At 37.6% G+C, this 27,717-nt stretch overlaps 2 protein-coding genes across 6 annotated transcripts in view; one reads left to right on the top strand and one right to left on the bottom strand.

Moving 5' to 3' along the window:
- The window catches only part of TDO2 (tryptophan 2,3-dioxygenase), a 43,740-nt gene that overhangs the window by 6,899 nt on the left and 9,124 nt on the right, over nt 1-27,717 (top strand). For 3 of the 5 annotated variants that reach the window (XM_080589695.1, XM_080589696.1, XM_080589697.1), the window contains 3 exons: nt 24,845-24,950; nt 26,075-26,165; nt 27,019-27,089. In XM_080589695.1, coding sequence (XP_080445821.1) covers nt 24,903-24,950; nt 26,075-26,165; nt 27,019-27,089 — 210 coding nt within the window. In that variant the 5' untranslated portion in view covers nt 24,845-24,902. Of the gene's footprint in view, nt 1-6,427; nt 6,478-24,374; nt 24,505-24,844; nt 24,951-26,074; nt 26,166-27,018; nt 27,090-27,717 lie in introns of those variants that run through there. The other 2 variants (XM_080589698.1, XM_080589694.1) reach the window with 2 other exon arrangements.
- ASIC5 (acid sensing ion channel subunit family member 5) lies at nt 279-13,565 on the bottom strand (the record flags this gene model as incomplete). Its single annotated transcript, XM_080590919.1, has 10 exons — nt 279-2,396; nt 3,020-3,111; nt 5,555-5,723; nt 7,107-7,163; nt 7,831-7,978; nt 8,544-8,693; nt 9,635-9,754; nt 10,423-10,654; nt 12,592-12,898; nt 13,502-13,565. 10 exons carry the CDS (start codon nt 13,563-13,565, stop codon nt 2,197-2,199), a joined length of 1,539 nt encoding a protein of 512 aa, XP_080447045.1. The 3' UTR covers nt 279-2,196.

The following is a 27,717-nucleotide window of genomic DNA, read 5'->3' as shown; positions in this document are numbered from 1 at the left end:
GGACAGTGGGGTTAGGTAGACCTGCCCTTATGGCTGCTGCTACAAGTGTGCGTGCACTGGATAACAGGGAGCAGGGAAGTCCCAGCAGAAATGACAAATAAAAAATAACTGAGCAACAATCTGTATGTTAACCTTAAGGTGTCTCAAACCTGTGGTTACTGAGGAGTAAAATCAAGGCATCTCTTTCTAGGAAAGCAGAAACATTTGTTTCCTGAATTGCTTTTCCAGAGCTTACGTTCAAGGGAAGCTGTTGATGGCCAAATGGTAACATTTTCATTACTTTATAATTAACTGTAAGAACTTAGATGCTGAGCACGTCCATTTACTACTTTCTTTACAGAAAACGATCTATTGTTAGTTGCTGAAGTTGCGTGGATGGTATGGAAGAATAGCACAGTTTATAGAGCATGGCTATGGCTGACTGTACCTGGCTTTTCAGGCACTGTGTTGGTGTTATCTAAGAGCCTGGGGAGTGGTGGTTCAGAAGATACGGTGTTGTAGTCAGTGTGAGCTTTCTAATTGGACTTCAAATGCTTTGATCAGCAAAGTTAATTAAGTCTGTACGGTGCTACTCTGAAGTATAGGCAACTATCAGTAGGCTTTTAAATAAAGCTACCTATTGCTCTTACATATAGCTAATTGAACAGAAGTCAGTGCTTCAAATCAGGATAAACCTTTATCACATATTCTTAAATTCAGTCCTGGGTGCATTTTATATAAGACAGTTCTGTGTCTACATCTCCTAAAGGGTCTCCACCCAGGCTCTGGCACCTCCAAAAGCTCTGAGTGTCTGGCAAGACACTTAGGCAAGTGTGGATTTGTTCAGAGCTGTGTCCAGACACCATCTAGATAAATTCACTTTATACAATATCTTCAATACATTTCTTTATCCTATTAACTTTCACAGTTTTTAATGACTCTGAAGTTTACTAAAATGTACTTTAAAAGAAAAATAAGTCCTCTCCCCCTTCCCCCCCCCCCAATAACCACCAACAACCCAGTGCACACTCCTGTTCTATGATCTTTAGTGTGTTTGTGTGGGAACGGTATCTATTTACTCTACATTATTGTACATCTTTGGAAGTTTATTTACTCACCAATGTCTTCTTTAAAAACATGAGACTCTAAAGCACTGCTCCAAGGGCCCACACAGATGTAGGAAAGTACAGCAGCTTTTCTGGGCACTTTTAAAGAAATAAACTTTCAGGAAGCCTGACTCAGCACTAAAGCCACTGAATTCTTACTGTCACTGATTTTAGTAAGACATAGATTAAGCCTTTAGTCTTAATTATCCTCTTTTATGACATTAAACATTAAAATTTTGTTGTTCAGTCCTACTGAGCCTTCCTGAAGTTTTATTGCTTCCAGCAATGATAAACTCAGTCAATAGAGTCTATAAAATGTGGGGTCAGTAGTTTCATTGACATAATGAAGCAATCTTTTTGGCAATTAAATTAGAACTCTGCCATATATCATACAATTTTATGTCTATTAAAAATAATAGAAGGAAAACAGGTCTGTTTTCAGTCTCTAGGGTCCAACAACATGAACTTGGCCTATGTTTGCCCTCTTGCCATCTACCCAGATGCTCTAGGTTTCTCAGCTTTGTATTAATAGTAGTTGACGGATTCATGAGATTTTTAAAAATATTTTTGATGCATTTCTGACAGACAATGTACTGTAGCAGTTATTGTTATTAGGTGTCCTCTTAATTTTGATAGGCAGATCTACAATATCCTTCTCTGGAACATGTAAACCTAGGAGCAAAGACTGTCGTTAATACAGAATCTGCTTTTTCAGCTTAGCAGTGCTACACCTTTATGGTGGTTAAGAAACTTCTTGTGTGTTAATTTGGCATGTGTATTATTTCTCCTCACTCAGAATACAGAAGATAAACTGGGTCAGAAATGCAAAATTGCATGGAATGTCAGTAACACTTGCTGTGCTATTAATAAAAATTGGTAATTTAAAATAAAATTTTAGGTAAAAATTACATTTTTCAGTACATGACAAAGAAAGTAAGTCTTTCCAAAGTTCATTCTTTGAAAAATTTTCTATCACAGTGAAATGGCTCTAGGTGCTAAAAAAAGCAGGAAGAATAAAGGAAGGGAGCCTTGGAAGATATTACTGTCTCCTTTGCATCTTAAAAAGGCAGGAAAGTAGCAGAAACAATTAGTTTTGTGAGTCTACAAGCCACTAACATTCTTGTATTCCTGTATTTTTCTCCTTGTTTGTTGGTTGGTTCTGGGATGTATTATTCCACTGAGGCATTTCAGGAGCTTTCAGTAGAAGAAAGATGCACATCCAACAGAAATTAGTAAAAATATACTCAAGCAGTTCTATGAGTGTAATCATACTGGCACCACAAAACAATCCAAGCTGGCCACCTACATCAGCTGTAATAGAAAGAAATAAACATACGTCATCCTAAGTATTTGGTTTAGTCTAGCAGGCAAACAAAACTCTGCTAGTACTCAAGCACTAAATAAATTCAAAATACATAATCCATCACTTTAAGAAAACAGAATTAATATTCTTAAGAATGTTTGTGGGAAAAAGATGAATGTGTTTCTTAAAATTTTAAATAAAGCAAGTACAGCACAACACATCCTACGGTGGAACATGTGCTTAAAATATCTCCTGCTTCTGTTCCTGTTAAGCCATTTTCTTGCCTCTCCTCCCTATGTTCTCCCTCTCCCCTTTAAATCCCAGAAGCTTCCCTATGCTTACAGTTCAGCATGTAGTGTAGCTGTAAATTAGTGCAGAATTTAATTATTACTCTCTGTTGTTGTCTCTACTGCAGGTCATTCAATGGTATGGCAGGAGACCATATCAAAAATGAGCATGAAGCAAACATGATCATTACCATTATAATATAAAAGGCATTGCTTTTTGTTTATAAACCCAGATAGCCTATGACTTTGGAGAGGAGAAAATAATACCTATTTATATATATTTAGTATTATCATTTTAGATTAAATATTGATGAGCAATAAATAAACGTCAAGCATTCACTTACCAAGCAACTCAGATACAGACAAGGCCTTCTGCTGCTGAGTTATTTTGTAGCTCAGATCATGGTACTTAATGTCAATAAGCACAAGGTTCTGCCTAATGACAAGCACATACAGTATTACATAACACAGCCAGGAGTCAGGCTGTTCTTTTTTACCAACATCCATCAGTATGAACTGCCTTCGTGGAGAGTGATGTATCTTTAAAAGAGCAATCCACTAAGAGGTATAAAAATTAGTTAGATGACTGAAAAACAATGTTTTCTAATAGCAATAGTTATAAAAGGAGCTAATTAGAGGAGCTGATCTCCAGGCTATGTTAAAAGAACAACTCAGCACTATTGAGATAAAATCCTAAAGGGTTGCAGAGATAAGCTTAAGTGGAAGTGTCAAGCATCCTGAACTACAGCAGATACACTGCTTGGAAATGTAGTCTAATATAGCCTGTCGTTTATGTGCAAATGCATATTTAATCCTGATGATCTCAGTGACAGTATTTGTGCAGAAAAGCCCTTGTCCTATACTCAGATGCTTAGTTCTACCCTCTGCTAATAGCTTCTCTTACTTGCCTGCTGCAAAAGTGGAAGAGCAGGCAAATCTTTGGTGGAGCAGGATCTGTGGAATGATTCAGCGAGAATAAAGAGCTCATCTTTGTGATATCGTGACTACTGAAAGAGTCAGCGTAGCTGCTAAATAGAAGATAAACATAACAGTAGAGGAATAAAACAGACGCAAAAACTGATTGCATAAATAATGTCATATCATTTAAGAATAAAAGTAGTGTTTATTATTCAGAAGTGTAAACAGCTACAGTTTTTGAGGTTGAAAATGATAATGAGCTTATTAATTTGATATTCACTGAAAATACAGTATTGGTTATATAAAATGACTTCCATTTCTTTAGGTGATAATTCTAAAATGTAGGTAACATTGGGTAATAAAAATAATCCTACTTTCATGGCTTTTACTGTAAGACCTACAATTGTCATAGAGTTCCTAGTGGTTCTATCCAATAAGGTAGTAAATAGTTAACTTTTCCCTTCCTAAATTTTCAGAAATTAATCAGTGTCTATGTTTTACCGTTCAGAATATGTACTTTTTAATACATGGGCAGGATTCCTATTGGTTAAGGCTTGGTAACAGGAGAATGTTCTCTATTTTCGCTTGCCTAATTAAATAATTGCTGGGCTGTGCATGATGTTTACATACAATAAAATAATCAATAAAGATAAAATGTTCTCAAAGGATTATTATCTTTTGCATATAATAATAGATTTAATTTTCATAATACTCATATAGTTCCTGTTCATGTATAAATATATGGAAGCATTTGCAGATTGATGGTTTCAAGAGTGAGAAAACTAAAGTCACTGAAACAATGAAATACTCAGAGATAGTTCATTAGCCAGATTTTCTACGGTTCTTTATAAATATGTTTGAATCCATGAATATTATTGGTTCATGTAGAATTTGTGTTAATACTTATGTGTACAAGTAACATCTACCTCCGTGAGTAAGAGGTAATTTGGACTACAAAACTGTATTGAATGCTCTTTGAGAAGTATCTTTCTAGCAGAAAATTATGGAAATCATTCTACTGGGTATATAATGCATGCATTTTCAAGGAAATTCAGCATCAATTTATTATATTGCAAGTGTAAGGTATGTATGTTTTATTAAATCATAAGTATATTTGATATTTCTTCCACAAACTTAAAAGTATTCAGATCGTGTTAGCTCAGTGCTACTACTGAATAACACAGCTCTGTGCATAACTTAATTTCTAACATAATTTACCAGATAAAATGTGTAGTCAGTACCATAGAGACATATTTTTACACCAGAAGGTCTCTTCTTTGGGTATAGTCCTACTTTGTTGTTGTTGTTGGGTAGATAGCATTTTCAATCACACAGATAGAACCATCTTATTTTGCTACCTTATGAGAATATTTCATCAAATATTTTCTAAATATATTTCATAATGTAAACAGTATCAATAGATTTTACTAACAATAGAAAGGAATTTTAAACTTGTAACATTTTTGTCACAATAAAACCTAGCTCTTCAGTGCTTTTGAAGCTTTTTTTGGTAATGCACTGAGAGAAAGAAGGACTTTATCTAGCATCTATTTAGGTTGTTCACTGAATTCAGGTGTGAAAAATCTGTCTTCTTCGTTGGGTGGATTGCTCATGTGGGTTGTGAATAGGTTTGATAACCCTGCTCTTTCTTTATACCTAATTGCAAAGAATGATTAAAAATAATGCAAAAGGTAGCATAGAACATTACTTTTCAACTGAGGTATCTATTTTATGTTATCCACAGGTCTTAGATGTATCTAAGTATAGTTTAGACCTCCATGAACATGTATAAATCCTAAACTAATCTCTTAGACAAGATTGGTTACATCGCAGACAACATGTTAAATACCACACACTTCAGAGTATATTTTTAAAAGGTCACATTTACGTCATACACTCTGTTCACACACTTGGATGTAATGGATTATTTCCTTGTTAGACAAAGTGTTAAGCGAGATTACCTGATGTATTCTGGGCTTTTCTTCAGCTTTGCAGAAATGTATTTTATGGCTTTTTCTCCTCCAAAACTTGAATAGGTGACAGTAGTAGGATATTCCATTTCTTCACAAGGGGCAGGGCAAGTGGAATTGTGAGTTCCTACTGTACACAATCCTTTTATCTCTATATCATCTGAAATTTCAGGAGAAAGAACTTGCATGTTTCTAAAACAACACACAGTGTTAGGACTTTTTTTAACCTTACAAAATGACTTTAATAAAGACTTTGGTTAATTATCCCTAGAAAGGTTGGTACATACTAGTTTGAAGGAAGAAACACGTATTTGTAAAAGGCACTTAGGTAGCTGGAGCACAGTATTAAGGGTTGAAATTTTTGGTTTTGATTTATTCCCCCTTTCTATGCCCCCCTACAGAAATTCAGCACTTGCAAGTCTTTTCACCTTCATTAGGACTTTATGCACTTACTCTTTCTCATCCATGATTTATCAGTAGAACAACAGAAGGGTGCCCATGTTCTGTGCTAGCCTTCTGGTTACATACTTAGGCTTATAATCCTTGGTCTTGATGTTTGCCTAGCTCCTTTCAACGCACAGGAGTAGGTTCTAGAGCAGTGGCAGTGGTAATTTATTGTCATCTGATAACTTCATAAAAGTTTTGCTAAACTGAGCTCACTTAACACCCCTGTCCTTTTACTTTTGGGCTTAAGTCAGCTGAGGGGGATCCTTCTGTTTCCTCAAATACCAAACAGATGTGACAAAATTCTGCAGGTGTGACTGCTCTGGGAGGCCATTCCTCTGACAAGGCTTTAACAGAAAGAAATCACTGAGTAAATCTGGAAAAGCTGCAGAAAATCAATGTAGAAAAAAATGGTAAGACATAAATACTTCCTGAAGCATAAACCCTAACCTAAAGGCCTCCACTCTGAGGTGAGTAGTGTAACCTCCTGTCTGTGGTGCTCTGTTTGCCCTGGTGTAGTGGCAGCTGCTGCACCTTCCCTCTGTATGTGGGCTTCTCATGCTAGCATGCTGGGGAAGAGGAAGTATCTCAGCCTGTTAGGTGACAATTTGAAGCACTCTCTTCCTCCAGAAATAAACTTGTTAATCTACGTGGTTTCCTAATTGTTCTTTCCTCTGGGAAGAGAGAGTCACATCACATAGCTGAATCCATAAGAATTAAAAAGGAGGATTTCCAAAACTCATGAGAAGTTACTTCTGAGATTATCACTCACAGTGTTTTCCAGGAAGTCTGCTGTAGTGACTTAAGAATTTCATATCTACTGTGTGTAGATTATTTGCTCATAAAAAAGAATTATATTTGAAGCATTTTGAAAATATGATTCATTTTTTTTAACTATAGAATCTTGAACTCCAGTGATTTAGTGTTATTTTTTCATCAGTTACCAAACTTCTCATTACTGTGTCTGATCTCTGTTTTCAGAGTCTTAAATGAACTGGGATGTACTTCATTTCAGTACTACTTTCAGTATTTTAACTGATAGATATTTTCTACTATTTGGAATGGGCTTAGGAAATATGAATATGAAATTAATACTTACAGACTGCAGGATAAACGCAATTGTAAAACTTCAGCAAATCACATTCGGTTCCATTGCCTTAAAAATAAAGAAGTAACTTTAGGAACTTAAATCAACAATCTAGCCATTAGCTCTATTTGTGCTAAACTTAAAAATAATGTCGTCAAAGCCTAGACACCACTTTGTGCTTCTCTTTGTACAACTGAGAAAACAATTCAGTAGGGCACAGTGCATTTACGCCACAAGGGGTACATAGCAATAGAAAACAATAGACCAAGCCAAGAGGCTCACTGGAGGACTGAATATTATTATTAGGTTTGCCAGCTAGAACTGCCTTTAAGGCTATGGCTCACTCTTTGTATTAGCTTGCTAAGGAATTTCTGTCTTAGTGGTGAAAATACAAAACAAAATGGGTAGATGTAAGTTATGATTACATCCCACATGTTTCAGCAAAGGTTTCAAATTTCATGGAAGATTACTCAGACACCAACTTATCTTTTTCAAGATTTTTGGTGTGTATCCTAAAAATAGTTGATGGACAGATGCTAAGTCTAGAGTTGACCAAATATCTTGCTGCTTTTCTCTGAATTAAAAAAAAAAAAAAAAAGAGATTTAAGAAAATTAAACAATCCAAGTTATAAATATCCCACAAAGATGTACCCTGTCTCCTTTGCCATTCAATATTGAGTTAGTTCTCCTAGCAAGATAGTCATTAATTAGAGCATATGGTAGTCCTAAAAAATACCTGGGAGAATGAAAGGCAAACAGCCACACCAGTCCTGTATGTACCGGGCCTTGCATTCCTGCAAACAGCCATTAGTACTATAAATATTCTGGTACTGAAGCTTTATATCAGGCTTGCACTCTCCCCATGGGTATTCTTGGATAATTGACTGTAAAGTAATAATAACAGAATACATAAATTTCTCTTTTAATTTAGATATTGCTTTATCACATTTTACAGTGCTAAAAGAAGCCTGTTTAAGACATGAGCAGTAATATCGTGATTTAATTGGAGGAGATTACAGTTTATGCTTTTAGGATTATAAAATCATCGTCACTCTCACACAGCAAAACCAGGACCTGATCGGACAGCCCAGTGCAGCGGGGTAGTTTTCTCTGGTTGTATTAGGAGAGGACTATCAGGAATCTGATACAAAATTAGTTGTGATGGAACATATTGATGCTACTGCACTATCTTTGTATTGTTGTGTCAGTGAGACTGTGAGAGGTTAACTTGAGTACAAACAGATTAGGCAGACCATTAATATCTTGGAAAAAAATAACAGGTTTGTTGGTGGGTTTTTTTTATATAGCTGGTTGAAATGTTATTCTTAGGACTCACTGTGGCATGATAAATATTAAATAACTGCAAAAGTTTGTAATTTATTGCCATGCCTCAGAAAAGATTAGCAATGGTATAGACTAATATTTCCACCTGATGGACAAGGTGCTTACCTTCAGCTGGCGGATTGCGACCTGTGCATGCATGCCGACTGGTGTTAATAGACCTAAACCATCAAAGCGTGGAACCTCTTTGGGTGAATGGATAACAAAAGTGATGCCAGCATCAGTATAACCAAGGGAGGGATCATCAGTGAATTGCTCCTGATACAAAAAGAAGTATTTTAAATAGTTTTGGCTTTGCTTATGCTCTGAAGTTTAAGCTATATTTAAAATGGTGCTGCTTTTATTATTATTATTATTTGGTCTTATTTCTCTTGTTACCTCTTTAGCAATTTACAGGAAAATGTAGAAGTAAGCTGACTCGAATTTTCTTTATTAACTTTGTAGGTTTCCTTCCAGTTACTCTAAATTTTAGTGTTTTTTCCTTCCTTCTGTGCTCTCCCACTTTCAAAAGCAAGAAGGCATAGATGAACCTTTTTCATAAGTTGGAAATACACTTCTTCTTGCAACTACTCCATGTTTCAGCAAGCTTTCCATTACTCTCTTGAGAACCTGTCACCCCTCTCCCCTATAGCTGCTAGGGAACAAAAGTGAATGTCTAACTCTTATCGTTCTAGGTTTTAGTTTTCTTCCCTGATCTCATAAGGTGATACTCCCTGAGCTTTCTGTATTTTGCGACCAAAGACAATCCTAATAAAGTCTTTACAGTGCAAAGACCAGATCTTAGCTGACAAGAGACACTTAAGATGCTGCTGAAACAAAAATTCAGTACTGCTTAGAAATTGGCATCATGTGACCTCCCCTAGTGGGTCTTTTACTGAGATAGAGATGTTATCCTGAGTTGCTTGTATAAAATTATATTATTTGTCTGATGATATTTTTCAGCTGTAGGTGAATCGTGTATATATACGTATATATGCTCACTTGCAACTTTCTACACCATTTGGTTTGGGGACACAGTCAATAGTTATTCAGAATTTTTAAACTAGTTTTGGATCTTTCCTTTAAAATATGCTTTTACTCAGGAATAGTCTTGAAAAATAATTTTGTGCATGGAATTCTGAAGGTCTGTGTAAAACAAAAAATCTACTGATCTATGAATTATTACATGATTTTGTATATAATCATTGGTATATCTGTACCTGCTGGACATCAAAAAGTAAACGTAAGCCTCTTCCAGACAAACTCACGCTTCTTGCTGGAAGACCATTGTAATTAAAAGTAAAGCAGTTTCCATATTCAGTGAAAATATGTTCAAAATCCTTCAATAAAGAAAAATAGGGAAGTGTAAAATAAAAGAAAAAATCACTTAAAATTTCATTAGTAAATCACTATGTAAGAGATGGACTAGTGTTTTTTTGGTTTAGTCTCCCCCCGCCCCTCCCCCATGGCAGTGCTAAGAATAAGGCTAACCTGCAAGAATATGGGACTGATTTTTCTGTTCACATATTCTATTGAAGTTGGGAGTTGTTGTATGGCAGAACTGAGACACAAATGAGAGGATCATATTCGTTTGTTGCTGTTGCAGAACTAATTACATCAGCTGAGTGCAACAATGCAACCATGTCGTGCAAAAAAACTCCACACTGATGTTGGTTATAGGCCATTGATGGGAAAGGTTGCTGCATGAAGCCTGGAGGCATGACAGTTTTCAAAGGCTGCTATCTATGCAGACGTGGGACTAGGCGGAGAGCAATTTAAACTGAAATTCCATGTTATAGCTCAGGTAGGCCAGCGGGCTGCCTCTGTGGTCACTGGGAGAGCTGGGGTGCTCCTCAGGGTGGTTTAGAGCAGGATGTTTTCTCTCAATTGACCAACTGTGAGGGAAGGCAGGGGAGTAGCTGGCAAAACCAGGTGTCTGAAGTTGAGTGGTAAGAATACATCCCCTTCCTCTCCATGCTTCTGATGTAATAAAAGGAAAAATATTTACCTCTGGGTGACATGTCTTTCCAAAGAATTCACATTCTAGCAATGTGCTGTGGTTTAGATAAAACCCATTTTTCCTTGTAAACTCTTTAATGCTGAAGTTCTGGTTTCCAAGAAGAAAATCATTTATCTCTTGAGAATATTTGTCTTCCATAGCAAATTTCTGGACAACTCCAGACACGATGTTCCAAAGGAGAAAAATGACTTGGAGGTTGCTCACTGCATGAGCTTGAAACCTGTCAGTGGGAAGGAAAAAGAATGGCTTGGAGTTCTGTAGAGTTACAGGTCTGATCTCAGTGCTCTCACCAAACCCATGACGTGGTTTGTTGCCTGCTTGTTAACTCTATCTGATTCTTGCCCACTATGCCTGCACTTGCACTTTGATCTCTCTAACATGGATAAACAATATAGTCTCCATTTCTAGGAAAAGGTTATTTTCCAAACAAGAAAGCAGGAAAGGGACCCCTTTCCAGGGTTATTCTAGAAACATTTCTGTTGTGTGTGGTTATTTAATAAATAAGAACAGTCATCTGCATAAGGCAACCTCCAGATTTCTAGAGCTGAAGAAAAGCAGGACAATTGCATTTACATGAGGAAAATAGCTGAAAGGAGCTGTTCCTTAAAAAAAAAAGGGGGGGGGGGGGCAAGAAAAAAGAAAGCTGTGTTCCATCCTTTAGAAAATTGATTACTAAGTACATCTCATGTACCTGTGTTGCTAAGGCACTACCTTCTCATGAACCCTGTAGTTGGTGACAGTGGCATGAACCAAGGGTGACCCTTACTCCTAGAATCCACTTGAAAACTGAAAAAATATGGTAAGGTTTTGGAGGTGCTTTCCTGATGTACAGGATCTTGCATTGAAGACCTTTGCTGAAGTAAATTAAGGGTTCAGAGAACTGTTATGGTAAGTTTAATCTCAAAATACTAAAATGAGAATAAGACCTAAGAAAACAGCAATACTGTGTTCTTCAGAATCACTATCTTATATAATCCTATTTTACAAAACATATCAATGTATTTGTATAATAGATCTTAATGCACAAGCTTAAGAAAGATCAGTAGGAACAGCTCTTCAACTGAATTTGAGTCAAAAAATAAAGGCAGAGGTAGAGCTATGCCTCTTTGTTCCACCAGCAAAGAAAACAGTCACTAAAAACAGGAGGAAAGAATAAGCATGACATGAACAACAGATGGATATGGCAGCAAACTGCCTCTTAGGCAGATAGCTGCTGTGCTGAGGAGCTGTTTGCTCACAAGGTGTTGCCGCTATAGATGCAAGAAGTGAGACGTTTTTATAATACACACTGTACTCTACTCCCAGTGTATGTTCTACAGAATAACCCAAAATGGCTTTACAAAGGGCAATGGGAAGGAAAAATAGTGAGGTGGAAAGGCTTCAGATATTTGAGACTTGGACTTCTGGTTGATTCTGCCAACAAGAGGTAGAAGTTCTTAAAACTTACATTGTTTTCCCAAGAATGCTAAGATTTCTCCATTACTAAAACAGTTGTTAAATTACATATTTGCTCTAAAAATCAGGCAGTAGTTTTACTGCATTATTTTTAAAGTTGTTGCATCTGAATCCTGGCCAGTATCTTCAACTGTAGAAACCTGTAGTGAAGTTTCTGCTTAGATATGACTTTCAAACATGCCAAATGCTTTCCTCCTATAACTCCCACTGACATCAGCTCGAACCATAAAGGCATTGAGCACCTCTGAGGAAAAATAACTGCTTCGACTAAGGTTTCTACATTTGCATGAGGTTTTATTTGAACCTCTCTATTTGCAAATGTTGTTTTATTTTTAGCTTGGGTATGACTGACTGTGCCTTAGTTACACTATAGAAGGAACACTCGAGGTTTATGATTATACATAGAAGAATAATGCCAGAGAGGATTTTATACCCCCCCTTACTTTTTGAATCTTAGAAATCTGTGGTGCCGTTCCTCATTTGAAGAAGGGGAAAGATTAAAGACAACCTCCCCTGATTCTCATGTTTTCCTCCTCAGTGGAATCTCATGTGGTGGTGTGGAAGACAGACCCCTTGGAGACATGTTTTTTTTGGCTTTGTTTTATGTAATTTGTTAAATCAAGCTGTGGGTCCCAGCTGCTTTATGTTAGCCAGAAAAAGAGGTGTTGCCTCTCAAGAGCGAACAACAAACCCAACTTTTACCTGTTCAAGTTGCAAAAAGTCACAGCAGGGAATTTGACGTTTTCCACATACTGAACTACCACCGTGGTTGTGGTTGGCCAGCTGAAGTAATATATAAAGCGACTGCAGATTTGCCAAATGACAATGCCAAGACAGCCTGTGACCACTAAGAGCCACAGCCCTCTATGTGTCCTGCTCCGCCTTCGGACAATATTTTGCACTCCATGAAATGAAGTGGATGAGGCGAACTCCTGGTGATACCTCCTTCTGTCTTCCAAGCACGGCTGCAGTTTCTTTATTAAGTACAATCGTATCTTTTCCAATTTTCCTTAATAGTGAACAAAATGAAAACACATTTTTTAAAATTAGCATTTAAATGGCACTTTGGAAAGGAAACTGTAACTCTGGTACTCAAACGCATCTTGTAAGAGTTGTAAATTCTCTTTTTGATTAGCGAGCTTCCTTCCAAGGATGGTCTAGAGCCCTGGAAGTCTTGTGTGCTAGATTAGCTCAGTTCTCTCTTCTCTGCCTGAGAACAGACTATGCCTTGCAATATTTTATGTATACATATTCTTAAACATATTAATATAAATGAGGAGCTCCACCTCTGTGGAAAAGAATGTTTTTGACATACCTCAGTAATCTAAAACCACAGGATGCTGTGAAACTACTGTAAAAAGCTAAGCATCTGATTATTACAGTAACATCCTATCGAAGTCCTGGTCCCTCCTGCTTGCTCTAATAAATAAGGTAAAAAAGGAATTACATATTTTTCAGGCTTTTACTATTTCATTATTGAAACTCTGGGTAAAATTTGAAAGGTTACAGATTCAAAGGGAAATCTACTCTCTTCCTTGGGTTTATATGAGTAAACTTTAGGGTATGGCATGTTTTGTAGGATGAACATATACACTTTATCAGACTGATTTACTAGAGGCTGTTACAGTTGGGCAGAGGAACGAAGGGATGTGAGATTCATCTGCTATTGCAATCATGACCACATCAACACTCTGGGATTTTTTTTTGTCTTATGTGCAGACTGTGATAATTAAATCCCAGTTTTGGATTTCAAAATGTTTCCAAAAGAAAATATATATATATATTTAATGCTTCATATGAGAACTTTGATCAATACTAGTATGATTTACTCTAACTCCTTTTAATCATCAAACAGCTACTTCTGCTGGAAAACTGCTCAGAAGTTTTTCTTCTAGCTCTAATGACTGTTAGATCCCTTTGCAAAGCTGTTCAGCCGTGGGTGCTTTTGCACTTCACATTGTAATAAAGGGGAAATGATTAGGAACTATGTCTTCTGTGCAGACTATAATGTTGGTCCAAGAAGTATAGGTAGAACATAAATTTTATATTCCGCCATTGCCAGATATAGATGCTGGCAACTGTTTTCAGGTTCTGAAGATGCAATTTTTCTTTAATCATTCATCTTTGGTCTCAGTCTGGTTCTTGTAAAACGAGCTATGACTTCATTGACTTTAAATGATTTCATAATGTCACTAAACTTTGACTTCAGCCATGGCTTCTCAGATTCTTTCTGTTGCAAGCTAGATATTTCTTTCTAACATCTTTTCTTATTGTTATAATAGAATGGTTATTCCAGGTTTCAATTAATGAATGGTAAAGTAATACACCAATATAATGTCAATGAGTGCGATATTATAAATGATTAACCCTTCATCTTATGCTCTATAAAATTAGGTTGTGTGTATCTGGGCTAAGGCTGTGTATCCAACACAGTTGAACTAGCTGTGACTAGGTGAGTTAGAGTATCCAAGCTGGTGCTAGATAGACGGTAAGACCTTAGCCATACATTAGACCTCAGATATATCATTCTTTTGGTAGCAATACAAAGTACATTTAATGCAGCTACTATGATAAAAAAAAAAGTCAAATGTGGATAAAAACAATTTTAATAAAGGATCCAAGGGTTAAAGGGTGGATAAGAAAGGAAATAAGAGAGGAATCCAGGTTCAGGAGAAAACCACATTTCAGGGTAGGCAAGTATGGAACATGCATCTAAGAACAAGCAGGGTAGACTATACGTTCAGGATGGGCTGTAGGTGCTTTGCCTCAGAAAATTCTGATTGCTGAAGAAGCCCCAAGAACCGTGATGGTTAGTCAGATGAACCTGATTTCCCAGTCCAATGTTTTTAAAGGAGAAATGAGTTCCCTGTATGTATAACCCAGGGATACATGTCCAGGGGCATGCTATTTTAAATTTGCCTAAAGACTTCAGAAATTCACCGTATCTTTACATCCAACTTAGTGTTAACATAAAGAAGGTTTTTTTAAGTTCAATAAGTAAGTAATCGATCACTACTTGTATAGGAAACTGATAGGTAATAATAATAAGCTCTTTTGACCCAGTGGGGAAAAAAGATATAAAAGGTCCCATTGGAAAGAACTGGAAGCTAAGCTCTTGCACAACAGAAATTAAGTACAACATATTTATTTCTGCATTCCCAGTGGTAAATTTTGATTGGATTTTCATTAATGAACTTGTCAAAAAGGAACAGCTTTGTGAAAGACAGCTCAACTTCAGCCAGAACTCTTACCTGGAAGGAGTGATTTCAGGGAGGTTACATGTGACTTCTGCCTATGCAAAGGTTAGTTAGTCCAGATAGTTTCAGGATTTCCTTTTTGCCTTAATCTAAAAATCATTAAAGTATGGCATCACTCAGAAAAGTCATTGCCTAGTTAAAGCTCTGTTAGTTTTATTCTAAATGCAGGACCAATAACTAGAGAGTTTCCCTCGTGTCCTAAGTGTAACATTATCTCTGCAAGCTCTTTTTCATCTCTCCCTTCTTCTTTATATCTTGAAAAATGTACATTACTGCTATTTTTGGACAAGGTTACAACAGAAGAGAGAGAACTTTTCTCATTCTGTTTGTCGACCCTGAAAAAAACTACCGAAATGCAACACTTTTGGTAAGGCACTCTAATATGTCTAAGTTACATACCTTTAGCATCCAATTGAGTGAATCTCCCCAGTTGGTCCATGAGGCTCTGCTTATTTCAGTAAGGAAAGAAAGGATACAGTAAGCTGGTTTATCACTGTGATCATTGCTAGCTAATGGCTTTTATAGAAAACTAAATGGGAGGTGATACTTGATGACACATAGCACTGGGCAATTTACCTGCCGGGGTTGCTATGTTTTGCCTTTAAATAACTTGGTCTGCAAAGTACAAGAGAAGATTAGTTTTATGACAGGATCAGATGTTTAAGTACTTATTATACCAATAATAATAGAAGTGCAGACTTCTGTCCTGTTGCATCAGCGTGCAAATTATTTTTTCATAATTTTTCCTTTTATTTCAGAAAGATCGGTCATCTTCACTAAAGTACTGTGCTGTTCAGAACTGAATAAATTATCTTTAAGTAGGTAAGGAAACCTTTCCCTGGAGGGCGATGAATGTCTGCCAGTGGGTTCCCACCAGCTGTAGGATGGAGTTCACCCTTGCTTTGAATAACTGTCCTCATAACCACCTCCAGATTTCACGTTCGTGTGGGCTTTAGCAAGAAATGGGCTGTTATTCCTGAGAACTAACTCTGAGGGTGAGGAAGAAAATACATGGAGAGTCAATCATTCCATTAACTCCTTATGGAAAAAAAAAAAAAAAAGAAAAAAGAAAAAAAAAGAAACTGGTGGATGTGTGGTATCAGCTTGTTTGAAATTCGTTTCAAGTAAAGAACTGAGCATCTAATTAAAGGCAATAGAAAGCACTCAAAAGCTCAGACCTGGGATGTACTTGATGAATCATCTAGGAAGATCTAAAAAACTGTCACAGTCCCTCTCTGATTTGCAGGGGGTGGAGATTTTGGGACTGCTTCATCTCTCATTTTTCTCTTAGTAAAGCTCCTAAAGTTAATGCCCACAGTGTCCTTGGGTTTCTAGGTGCACTAGCTCAGCCCCTTGGTACCTCACTGGCCGGTTGTTCGCTGACTGCTTTCTGGCCGTGTTGGTCAAGCGATGAGCTGCAAGATGAAGCACTGAGCTCCATTTAGTCATTCCAGTGTGGCAAGCAGATTTCTGTACCCGGCTTCTTGGAAATCCCTCTTCCTTTTGTTACTCTTGCCTCACAGACGAGGCTCTCTGCCAGGGCAAGCTTTGAGCAGCACTTGCATTCACTCGAGCAGTAAAGTACTTAACAGTGAACCGTTTTTCAACATCTATACATAACTCAACCACACCTAATGTACTGCTGAGCAGTTATTTGCAGATCCACTGATTCCTATTAATGCAAAACACTCTAATTCACAGTACCCAGACAACGCTTCTACCTCACGTAAAATTTGCTTGAGTTCTTAAAACAAAATTATATTGGTCTTTTATACTGCTATGTGCATAGGATTTAAGAGGTACAAACTGTAAGTTGCTCTTTACACAGCAAATATGCTTCATCTTACTATCTTAAACATATATTACAAAGAGTCTGTATTCGGGATATATTAGATGAACATGGGTTATGTTCTTTGGTTGTTTTACAAAAGAAATTGAATTTTCAAATGTTCTTTCTTTTATGGTTGTTTTACATTAATTCTTATGCAAACAGCAGGGGGCGAAGATCAACCATCTTGTATTTGTTCAACTTTCCAGATGGCTTCTAGAAGTAGCTTTCATGTCATAAATTGGTCACAGATTTGTCCATTCACTCCTTGTGGTGTGTATCTGGTTACCTAAACCACACAGTCCCTAATTCTTAATGCAGTAAAGGTTAGGAAAACCAGGCGATGACAGAGGTGATCTCAATTTTCTATATTCACGTATATTGTAAATTTTGTGTTTCCAATGTGTTTAGAAGTCAGTCGTCGTCAGTGCTTTTCAATTCCTTTCTTGTGGTTCCAACTTTAAAAAGATGCTGCAGCCAGCGTAACTACATAGCTATTTGTTGAGACAAATAGATGAGGTGTTTCAGACAAAGTTCTGCTTTTATGGCCTAGTTGCCAGAAAATATCTTGTAGAAATAGTTACGGGCTGCTGAGAGAAAGTACATGCATACATATGTACACACAGACATACATGTTCAGCGCATTTAGATTTTATTGGACTTTTTTCATAAAATGTCAAAATGTTTCCTTTCAACTTCTGTCTCATTGTATGAAGCTCTGTGACTGCTTTATGGACAATAATGCTTTTAAAAATGTTTTTCCAGGATCTCTTTTCTGTCTCTGGACAGAATCTCTGTCTTTCTCTGCGTGTCTCCACATCCCCTCTCTCTCTCCTCCCCCTCCCGCCCCCCTTCTTTCAAGAAGTTGCTCAAATATTATTTCCTTTTAAGACAGAATAAGTAAGGCATTTAGTTATACGGAGGGCTGAAAATACTCATACTCATTTTGTACAGAAAATATTAGTAAAAAAGAATAATGGAGAAGAAGAAAAGGAATTGACCACCATTTGGACTTTTATAATACAGTGTCAGTGTGATTTGATGGCAAATGCTGGGACGTGCAAAATGGTAGCTAACTGTAAATGCAAGTAGGTATGCCAGTGGATTCAGCAATGGGGGGTCGGCTGCAAGAAAGAGGGCTCGAAGAGACTTGAAAGACTCATTGGGCCTATCTCTATCCATCAATGCAGAATCAGCTATGCGAGAAGAAATTATAAGCTCTCATTTGTGTTTTTTAGTGCTCTACAGACAGTAGAAATTTCTCTATTTCTCTATTTGTTTGTTTATTTTGATCCCTCTTATTTGGCCATAAAATAAACTGGTTACTCCTTCTCTTGTCCCTCTGTATATGAGGGACTGTTTATTACTCTTCCCTTTGAAGGAAAAGTATTTATCCCCACAATCTTCTCTTGGCTATAGTAAAATTTGTCATCTCTCTTAATGGGCCATATTTTCTATGCCAAATGCTCATTTTTCTTGCCATTTTCTTCTGAGCTCTTTCCAAGTAGTCTTCATCTTTCTAGAAGAGTGGTGCCGAGGACATAGTACAACAGACATCCCTTCTGATGCTGGAAGAAAAAGAAGCTTTCCATGCCACGTGGAAAGCTTCCATGTAAAATTTCCAGTATGAAATTCACTCTTTCCAACAGCTTTGACTTTTGTTGCTTAATATATTATTTTTGACTATCTGGAGTATCCAGCTCATTTCTTAAAAAAAAATTAAAAAAATCTTATTTGCTGGTTCGGTTATCACTGCTGAAGTTCAAAAGTACTGCTCTTTGCTTCACTGAAACTCCACATTGTTTATTTCAGTGCATTAAGATCACTTTGATTTCTAGCCCCCATCTGCCAACATGCTATTATACGTTCCAGGCTGTTCTCATTTGTCAATTTAAAAAGTGTACAAGCTATTCCATCATCCAGGACATTTATGATAATACTGAATAGCATCAGATTAGCAAATTGTTACTGGAGTTTGTCCTGAAGCAGCCCTTTGCTCTTACTAGGCAGCTCTACCATGGAATAAACAGCAGCACAGACTGAGCCACGTGGAGGCACGGCATGGCAGCAGCTTACGGCTCTAGATTTTGACTTTTCTGTACCTAACTAGTAGCCAAGATTCATGTCTTTAGGAGAGAAAAATAACAGTTTTCCTGTAGGAAAAAATTGAAACTTGTAATGTGTGATTGTGAGGCATTAAAAGAGGATAGATTAGCCTTGGGAAAACTCAGTGGCAGCCTACGTGTTCTTATCTGTGTTCAAGCTTTGTTGTTTTTCATAAATTTATAGCTTTGGTTGATATTGATGCATTTCTCAAATGAAAGGAGAAAGGTTTGGTATTAAGAGAGAAAGAACATCTTCCTCTGTGATTTGGAAGTTAGTTGTCAGTTGGAATATGAGGAAGATAAAATGTTCTTCTGGGACAATTGTGAGAGCAGGCACTTCAGACAGCGTCCGAGAACAACTAGAAGACAGCAAGTGAAAGCAGAATCACTGTCAGAGCTCTATATTAAGAAAATAGAGGTGTTGGGGGAACCGGTGGTAATCTAAGCAAAGTACCCTTTTAATCACAGTTTGGGGCAGGATATTTGATGTCGGCACTTCTGACTGTGTGATGTGAAAGAAATTCTGCAGGGATGTAAATGATAGGCACTGAGGAGTGTGTAGGGATTGTGCTGGGACATGTGAAACGTAAACGGAAGTTAAAGGTATGTTGAGAAGTGACGACATGGTTCTTTGTGTTTAAGTAGAACAAATACAATATTAAAAAAAAAATAAATAAATTCTTGCAGCACTATCTCTTCGCTTTGTTTGTAGTTTGCAAGACCTTGAGCTCTGTTCCTCCCCCAGATACAAATGTCTGATTGGATTATTAATCTTGCATCAACTTTAAGCTAGTTTGTTTAAGCCTTGAGTCACTGAATTTTATTTTTCTTAAACCAGACTGCAAATTTCAAATGTTGCTTAAATACCAATGCCAGTTTTGGAAATCACAAAATGCTCAATTGAGAGGGGAACATGTTTTGGTGCCAAACCTATTATCTCCTCCTCATCTTCCCTTCTTGTGTCTTTACTCATGTCTCTCTCATTATATGTTTATTATTAAATTGACTGGGGATGTAGGTTTCGTTCAGTGGTTGTATAGCAGCTAGCACAGTGAGGTTCTGGCGTAGGCTACTAGGTGCTTCAGCTGTGCAGTAGGCACTAGAAGGAAGTCAAACAAGGATACACAAATGTAGTGTGCTGGACTGAGCTTTATGGTAAAAAAAATTAACTGTCAAATGCAGTTTGACCAATGTAATTGCCAACTTATTAAAAAAAAACAAAACAGAGAGAAAACAACACATACTTAAAGTTTTGTAAAGCCTTTTTGAGACAGCATTTCTGTTCCAGACATTAAGTAATGTATAACAATTTCAGTTACCTTCTCAACCAAAAGCCTACCAGTAGTTGCCATCCTGCTTGCTTTTGGCATTTCACTATTACATTTGCAGTTTTGTTGTCCAAGAGACCAACTCTTTCATTGCTCTTATTTTGTGGACCTAGCAATGCTCCCATCTGAACATCAGTAAGATATTTTTCCTTTTAAGTGCTTCAGCTTAGAAACAGAATTTGAGCAATTGCAGATAAGGGGGACTGGGACTATAAAGCAGTTATTTCTAGCAAGCTCATAAGCCATGACTTAATACCACGTGGTAATTAAAATTACTTGATTACTTGGCAGGAAGTTTGAAACAAGCACAGGGAAACACTCTTTCATGTGATATGAACGTCGGTTATGGAAGTTGTGGCAGGCTGTGGATTCACAGGAGGGTTATTAAATGGCAGGGACAGATGTATCTCAGGCAGTCCTCAACTATCAGGATTCAGAAGTTAGATGGAGAAGTTATTTCACTGTAAGCGTGCTTTTTGTTGTTTGTTTGATTGATTGATTTTTCTAATAGCTCTTCCCAAGAAATTTTCTACTTTCTAGTAGAAACTCTTAAGCGTGGCGTGACCTATTTGGATCTTGTATCCAACCCACTACAGCCATTGTTATGTAGGTAGAAACTATTTGTGCTGGATAACTCCTAGTTTGTGTTTCTAGGATAACAGTGTTGGGAAGCTTCAAGCGTCACTTGTTTATTGCAGGAAGGTCTCCAAGCTCTTTGTTCAAGTTAATGAACTTCAGAAAAACAAATTGATCCATGATGATTTTGAAATCAGATTGAGACTATGAGCAGGAGAATGGGTAACACTGTCCAAACTATTTGTACGTGCATTTTTTTCTCCATCATCACTTTTATGTAGGGTAACTTTAGATTCTGTTTAGGTGAAGGCAGCACTTCTAAGTTCATAGGAGAGAGGGCTCTTGCTGGGTTCATGACATTACACAGGCAGGCAGTCATTCATACTTGCCTCTCCTCATCAAGCTAATGGTTTGGACATAGAGCCCTACGCAGTAAGAACAAGTGGACTCTCGGCTCCATCTGTATCTACAAAATAAGGCACAGGATGCCTCTGACTTGCACCAAACCTGCCATTGGCCAGGCTGGAGGGAAGCTCCTTTTTTGCCCTTACAATTCCCTTCTTTCAGTCCCAGTGAGCTCAGTTTGTCTCCTCTCTGCAACCTTGTTGCAGGTGAGACAACCCAAACTAGTCCATCCACCCCATGTCTACAGCTGGGGATGGGGAGGCAAACAGGGGATGAGGGTGGGTTAAGAAAGGGTTTTAATGATTTCCGTGCTTGGTCATTAAGACCAGGACAGCTTGAAGGCCACAAAGTGCAGTTCCTGGAATCAGCGATTTTTTTTTTCTGCTGTGTTTAATTGTTTGTCTTGTGTTCAGCCCAATCACAAAACAGAACATTCTCCCTGCTGAAGGTTAGAGTCCTGTGATATGTTTCTGGGATGAACAGAAGCTTTTCTGTCTGACTATCATGCTATAAAAATAAGTAAGCAAGGAAACGGAGAGAGAGAGAGAGAGAAAGAAAAGCTCAAGGGCATGCGCATGCTTCTGGCTCTCATAGACTTGCTCAGTCATCCGTGGCATGAACAGCAAGTTGTGTGCATGGTTACATCTGCTTTTACATGGCTCTGAGTGTTCAGCAGGGAAAAGATGGAGCATTTTGAGAAAAAGGTAATACCATCAGTTAAAATCAGGGTTATGTTTTGCTTCATATCTATTCACATGGAGGAGCTTTTTCCATCAAGATACCTTTATGAAGGATTATACTAGAAAAAAGTGATGGCAAAGAATCAGAGCATAAAGGCCACTCAAAGAAGAATTAGGTCCCTACGGTGAGCCCCAAGTTTGAGCAGCATGGCAGATGCACAAAGAGACATTTACTTCCCCATCAGTTGTAAGGGTGTCTGCAGCCAAGCCAGAGTTGAAGACTCAGAGCTGAGCCAAGCCTTAGGGCTCTTTCAGTCTGTGCTGTTGTCCGTATTGCCAGTGGAAAATTTCATAATCAGGTAGTACAAGTCAGGCTTTTTTTTTTTCTTTTTTCTTCTCTGTTTATCATTACACCCTTGTGAGGCCTTGCTGAGCTCACATTAAGGCAGCCAGTAAGATGAATGAGTGACGGGACCAATCAGTTGTGAGGGCCTCAAACAGAGTCTGGACATGTTGGAAATACTGGAGGTACTTCCTAAATTGTGGCAGTCTGGCGGATTTGTTTCACTGACTGAAACTTGTCTGCTGCTGAATCAGAATGGGAGTTTGTATAGCTCTTGATTCAGACAGTATCCTCAGCTAGATTTCGAGGGAGATTAGTAACCCTGAAGTAATTAAGGGTAGCATTACTTCCCAAATAGGGAGTTAATGTTTTGTTAAGCACAGAGTTTAAAAGGGCTCTGAGACTTCAAAGTCCTTCCCCTACAGGGCAGGCAATGTAAAGGTTGCAAGTCAGAGCATTGCTCTGGTAGTTTATTATTCTCTGGGCTCCACAGTAGAAACTAAAGCTGCACAAGAAAACAGACAGTAACTTCTTTGAAATTAAGGGTCCAATATTTTTCATCTATCCTTGTTGTTTTTTGTTTCTTTGTTTTTTTTTTTTTTTTACTACGTTCACACTCTTTCTTTGCATGTGCCTTGAGAAGATAAGTTTGATTTCACTGTGGAGGTTCAGGCTGGATGTTTCAGCTAAAGGTATACAGAAATGACAACCTAAGCCTTCCTTGCCCATGCCTTTGAGATCTGCAAAGGGGGCAGGTTATATTATGATGTTCGTAATAATGCTGTTTCATGGGAACAGCACATTTTTCGGTGCTGAATTTCCGATGTATACACAGTCTTCACCTTCATCTCTACTTGCCTGCATCCAGAGCAGATGTACAGATAGATGTGTGTGGTGAGGATTATTTTACTCTATCAGCTTTTACATCAGGAAGGAAGAACACCTTGACCTTCCTGATGGGGGCACCTCCGTGGTGTCCCACTTTCCTTGTGGCCCAGCTGTATGAGAATACAGTTCTAAACTAATATTTGTATAGCCTGACTTACAGTGTCTGACTTAGCAGGGTATACATCCCATCACCCACGTGCCACATCACATGTAACTTTTTTTTTTTACATGTTTTTTTTTGGTGATGCCACTGCTCTGAGTGACTGGAACAGCTGAAGCCAGCACACAGGCACCGCTGCCCAGTGCAGGTCTTGCAGAGAGTGGATTAACTTTTTTTTTTTTTTTGGGAACAGGCTGGCAGGCACAGAAGTGCACACTAGTTACACGTTACTTCATAGTGTGTTCGGCTGATGATTTACCAGAATTGAGTAACATTTGTCAACAAATGAGAGTGAAACATCCGCAGGAGGAAATAAAATCAAGAAATTGTCATGAATTAAACCACTGAAAAAATAACAGGAGTTGTATATGGCTATTTTTACTTGTTTTACTTAATCTGTGTGCACATTTTGAAAATAAGTGTATTACTTGAAAGCCTTTAACAAACTTTGTTCAGTCTGCCTTAGAGATATGTTCTCTTTCCCATCCCCTCCCCTTTCCTTTCCTTTTCCGTATGTTTCACTTTTTTAAGGTTCAAAGTATCATGATGTTTTGATACAAGGGGTTGCAGGTTACAAACCTACTTAAACAATTCCCGATTTATATATTGAATATTGCTTTTATTCACACACAAGCATCTCATTGACTAACTCCTGACACCAGCCTGAGTCCCCAAACAGCAACTGGTCGAAACCTTGAAGGAAAAAGCACAAATGTTGTGTGATATGGGACAAAGCAGGTATCCCAGTCATTCTTCTTTTGATTGAAAAAATAATTTAAAAAAAAGAAAAAAAAGGGAGAGCCAAACCCACATGAACTTACTGACCTTTGTGCCAAGGTAGTTGCTGTAATTATGGAATAGCAGGGATGGGCTGAGGGCTAAGGAGGAGAATTCGGGGGTTGGCCTATGCAGTGAGGTGAGGTTATATATAAGGTGGCTGCAGCGGATTTGGGCAAACTAACGGAGCATATTCCCCAGAGCGCTGCTCAGCGAGTTTGGACATTGGAACTATGAGTGGGTGCCCCTTTGCAGGGAGCAAATACCTGTGAGTCCATCTTCTCTCTATTTTGCTTTAAAATATATAACTTTATATTAAAGTTCAGAGGGGTTATCAGCAAATAGACTGCTGCACTTCTTGCTAAGGGAGAAGATGTTGTGCGAGGACTTTTCAGAGCATGGATTATTTGATGAACTACATTTAATGCTACCAGTTGTTACCGCGGCAAGATGCATGCTTGGTGCGCTGTTTTTCTCACAAGACTTCTTTAGTGGTTCATTTTGCTCAAAACAAGGCATTGTTTGAATTTTAGTTGCATCTCAATAAAAAGGCAGGCATAGTCATAGATGCCTAATTAAATAGTTTATTTGCTTACTTTTCTTCTTAGATTTAATTTTAGCAAGCTATCTTTGGAAGATGAAAAAGAAGACAAATCACAAGAAGGGATGAATAAAGCCAGCAAAGGTGGACTTATCTATGGAGACTACCTACAAGTAAGTACAAGGATTTGATTTTTACTGCACCAGTTGCTCTGAAGGCTTGAGTCAGGACTCGTGATTGACAATTCTCCCTGTTATACACTGACAGCAGTCAGGCAGTCACCGAGGCAGGTCTCAAAGTGTCCTTTCTCTGCCTGAGCTCCCCAGGTGTACTCGCAGCACCAGAATCAGCTGAGATGGTTGCAGGCAGACTGTGGGATGGCTTCTCAAATTGCAGGGAAGCTGGGTATTTGAGGGGGTTGTTAGGGAAATTGTTTGTACTGCCAAACCTCAGCTGTGACGTGGTGCACCACAGAAGGCTTTCTCTGGCCTGACAATTGCCAGTTGGCAGTTTCTCTGCATGTCAGCAGGCCATGTGTAACTTCCCCAGATTATGGCATGAAAGCCCAGACTATTTGGCTGGAAAAATACATTGCAGTAATCTGGGGTGTGATACAGAAAACAATCAATCAATCAAACAAACAAACAAACAAAAATCACTAGAAGTAATCAAGAAATATGCAAAAATAAAATGGCATAAGTAATAATATAATTCAGACATTTTCTTTTTTTTTTTTGGTGACAGCAAGAACTGAAGTGAATGCCCAAAAGATTAATTTGTTGATGTATGATACAGAATCTTGTAAAGATTTCTTTTAAAGCAAGTGAGATTGCGAGTTTGACTGAGTAAAAAATCAGTAACACCAGAACTGAAGTAACTAGTACAGCCTCAAATCAGAGCTCTTGCATGGTTATGCTATTATGTGATTACACAGAATCTTACTATAGGACTTCTGTTGCACTGAACATGACAGTATCGATATAAGATCTGGAGAACGCACTGGATATTTGGTTTTCTCTCTCTCTTTTTTTTTTTTAATAATTAAAAACCCTTAAGATAGTTTCCAAACCTTACTACTTGAAGTACCAAAATGTTAATTTCAGGCAAGATTTTTTTTTTTTAATTAAAAAATAATGCCTGAGACCGCTTCGTCTAACTTCTCATATAACCTGGAATATTTTTTTTAAATATTAAAATATTTTTTCTTAAATATTAGCTCTACACAGTGGGACTACAGTACACTGTGTCTAATAGCAGAATTGAGAACTTTACAAATAGCCTTATTTTCATTTTTAAGCTGAACAAAATACTGAATGCTCAAGAGCTTCAGAGTGAAAAGAAAGGAAACAAAATCCATGACGAGCATCTTTTCATTGTGACACATCAAGGTAAGTGGTTGGGAGGACTAAAGTGATGTTTTCTGACATTCTTGCCACAGGGAGTAATTTAATGCTGAAACACTCTATGCATAATTTGTTTTCACTTTAGACATAGTCACTACAATCACTGTCTTTTTATCTGCATTTGTTGTATCCCTGTATCTTTTGTAAGGCATTAATCCACTCTATGCTTATGAAGCCATAAATATAAAATTTGGATTTGGAAAACCAAGAGTTCAACGGTTCTTTTTCTAGAGAAATTAAGGTGGAGAAATTCATTCTTGGCTTGAGTAACAGGCTGCTATGCAGATTATCGTAGGCAAGGTTTGTGTGTTGGCTTGTGCTTTCTCTGAAACTTCAATCCAACTTTTTAACCATCATGAGGCTCTCTAGAAGCCAGCACAATGGTTAGGTGCACCCCTAACTGCTTGCAGACACTGGTCTGATAATATTTTCCTGTTGATGGGAGATATTTAGATGGCATTAAGGTTGTAAGCAGCTCTGGGGAATGTTGTAAGCAGAGGGGAACGCCATAATGCTTTTAATGAAGTATTGGAGCTGGATTTTCTCTTAACCTCTTTTGTAATCTGCATTCAGTACATCTAATAACTGACATGAAAAACATGCCTTAAAAATCTGTTTACATTCTGGATGCTAGATAGTTTCACGTAATAGTTTTGGTAACAGACAGCATACTTGAACAGGCAATACATTTGTGTATCAGTGCTTTTTTATACAGTGGCATTGTAAACATAGGCTATTCATTTAACATCAAAATCTGAGAATTTTACTTCATCAATGCTATCAAGAAAAAAACACAGTAATGTTGAAGATAATGCTAACAATAACTTTCTTGTTGTAGCTTATGAACTTTGGTTTAAGCAGATTCTGTGGGAATTGGATTCTGTTCGGGTGATCTTTCAAAATGGCCATGTAAGTCAAGAGCAAATATTCATTTTGGGAAAATCCAGTCCCCTATTTCTCTTGTCTCTTTCTTCCCAGACTGATATATATTGTATTTTCTAAATCAACATGTGCTGTATTTGTATATAAAAACAGCGCACACCCCCTCCATCTCACACCTCCACCCCCACCCAAAAAAAAGAAAGAAAAAAAAAGGAAAGAAATCTTGCTGTGTGGCTCTTGTATCTTGATAGTATGTACAGATGTTTGATCTGTAAAATCCTATGTCCTCCTGATGTCTGCCTTTTACATAGATCACTCTCCAAGACCAGTTTCATTGGCTAAAATTCTCTCATACTTTCCTGCTAATAGTGGGTAATTGCAGGAGCTAACTCGGGTATATTATACCGCAGAAAAGCCATGCTCAGAGGCAAAACTGAAAACAGAGCTAACAGGTATCTTAACATTGAAATGTCACTTCCGTATTTCTTCAAGTTTTTGAGGTCTACATACCATTTTCTTCTATCCAATAAATACTATATGAAAGCAAAACTGTTTTTGATAGTTGAATTGTATTAAATCCAACAGAAGGGCAATAATCAAAATCACAATGTACAATTGCCTGAGAATTTCTTAAAATATAAAAGGAATATTTTTA

The sequence above is a fragment of the Anser brachyrhynchus genome (assembly GCF_964034855.1).
Source record: "Anser brachyrhynchus genome assembly, chromosome: 4".
Lineage (NCBI taxonomy): Eukaryota > Metazoa > Chordata > Aves > Anseriformes > Anatidae > Anser > Anser brachyrhynchus.
This window is presented reverse-complemented; position numbering and strand designations above follow the sequence as displayed.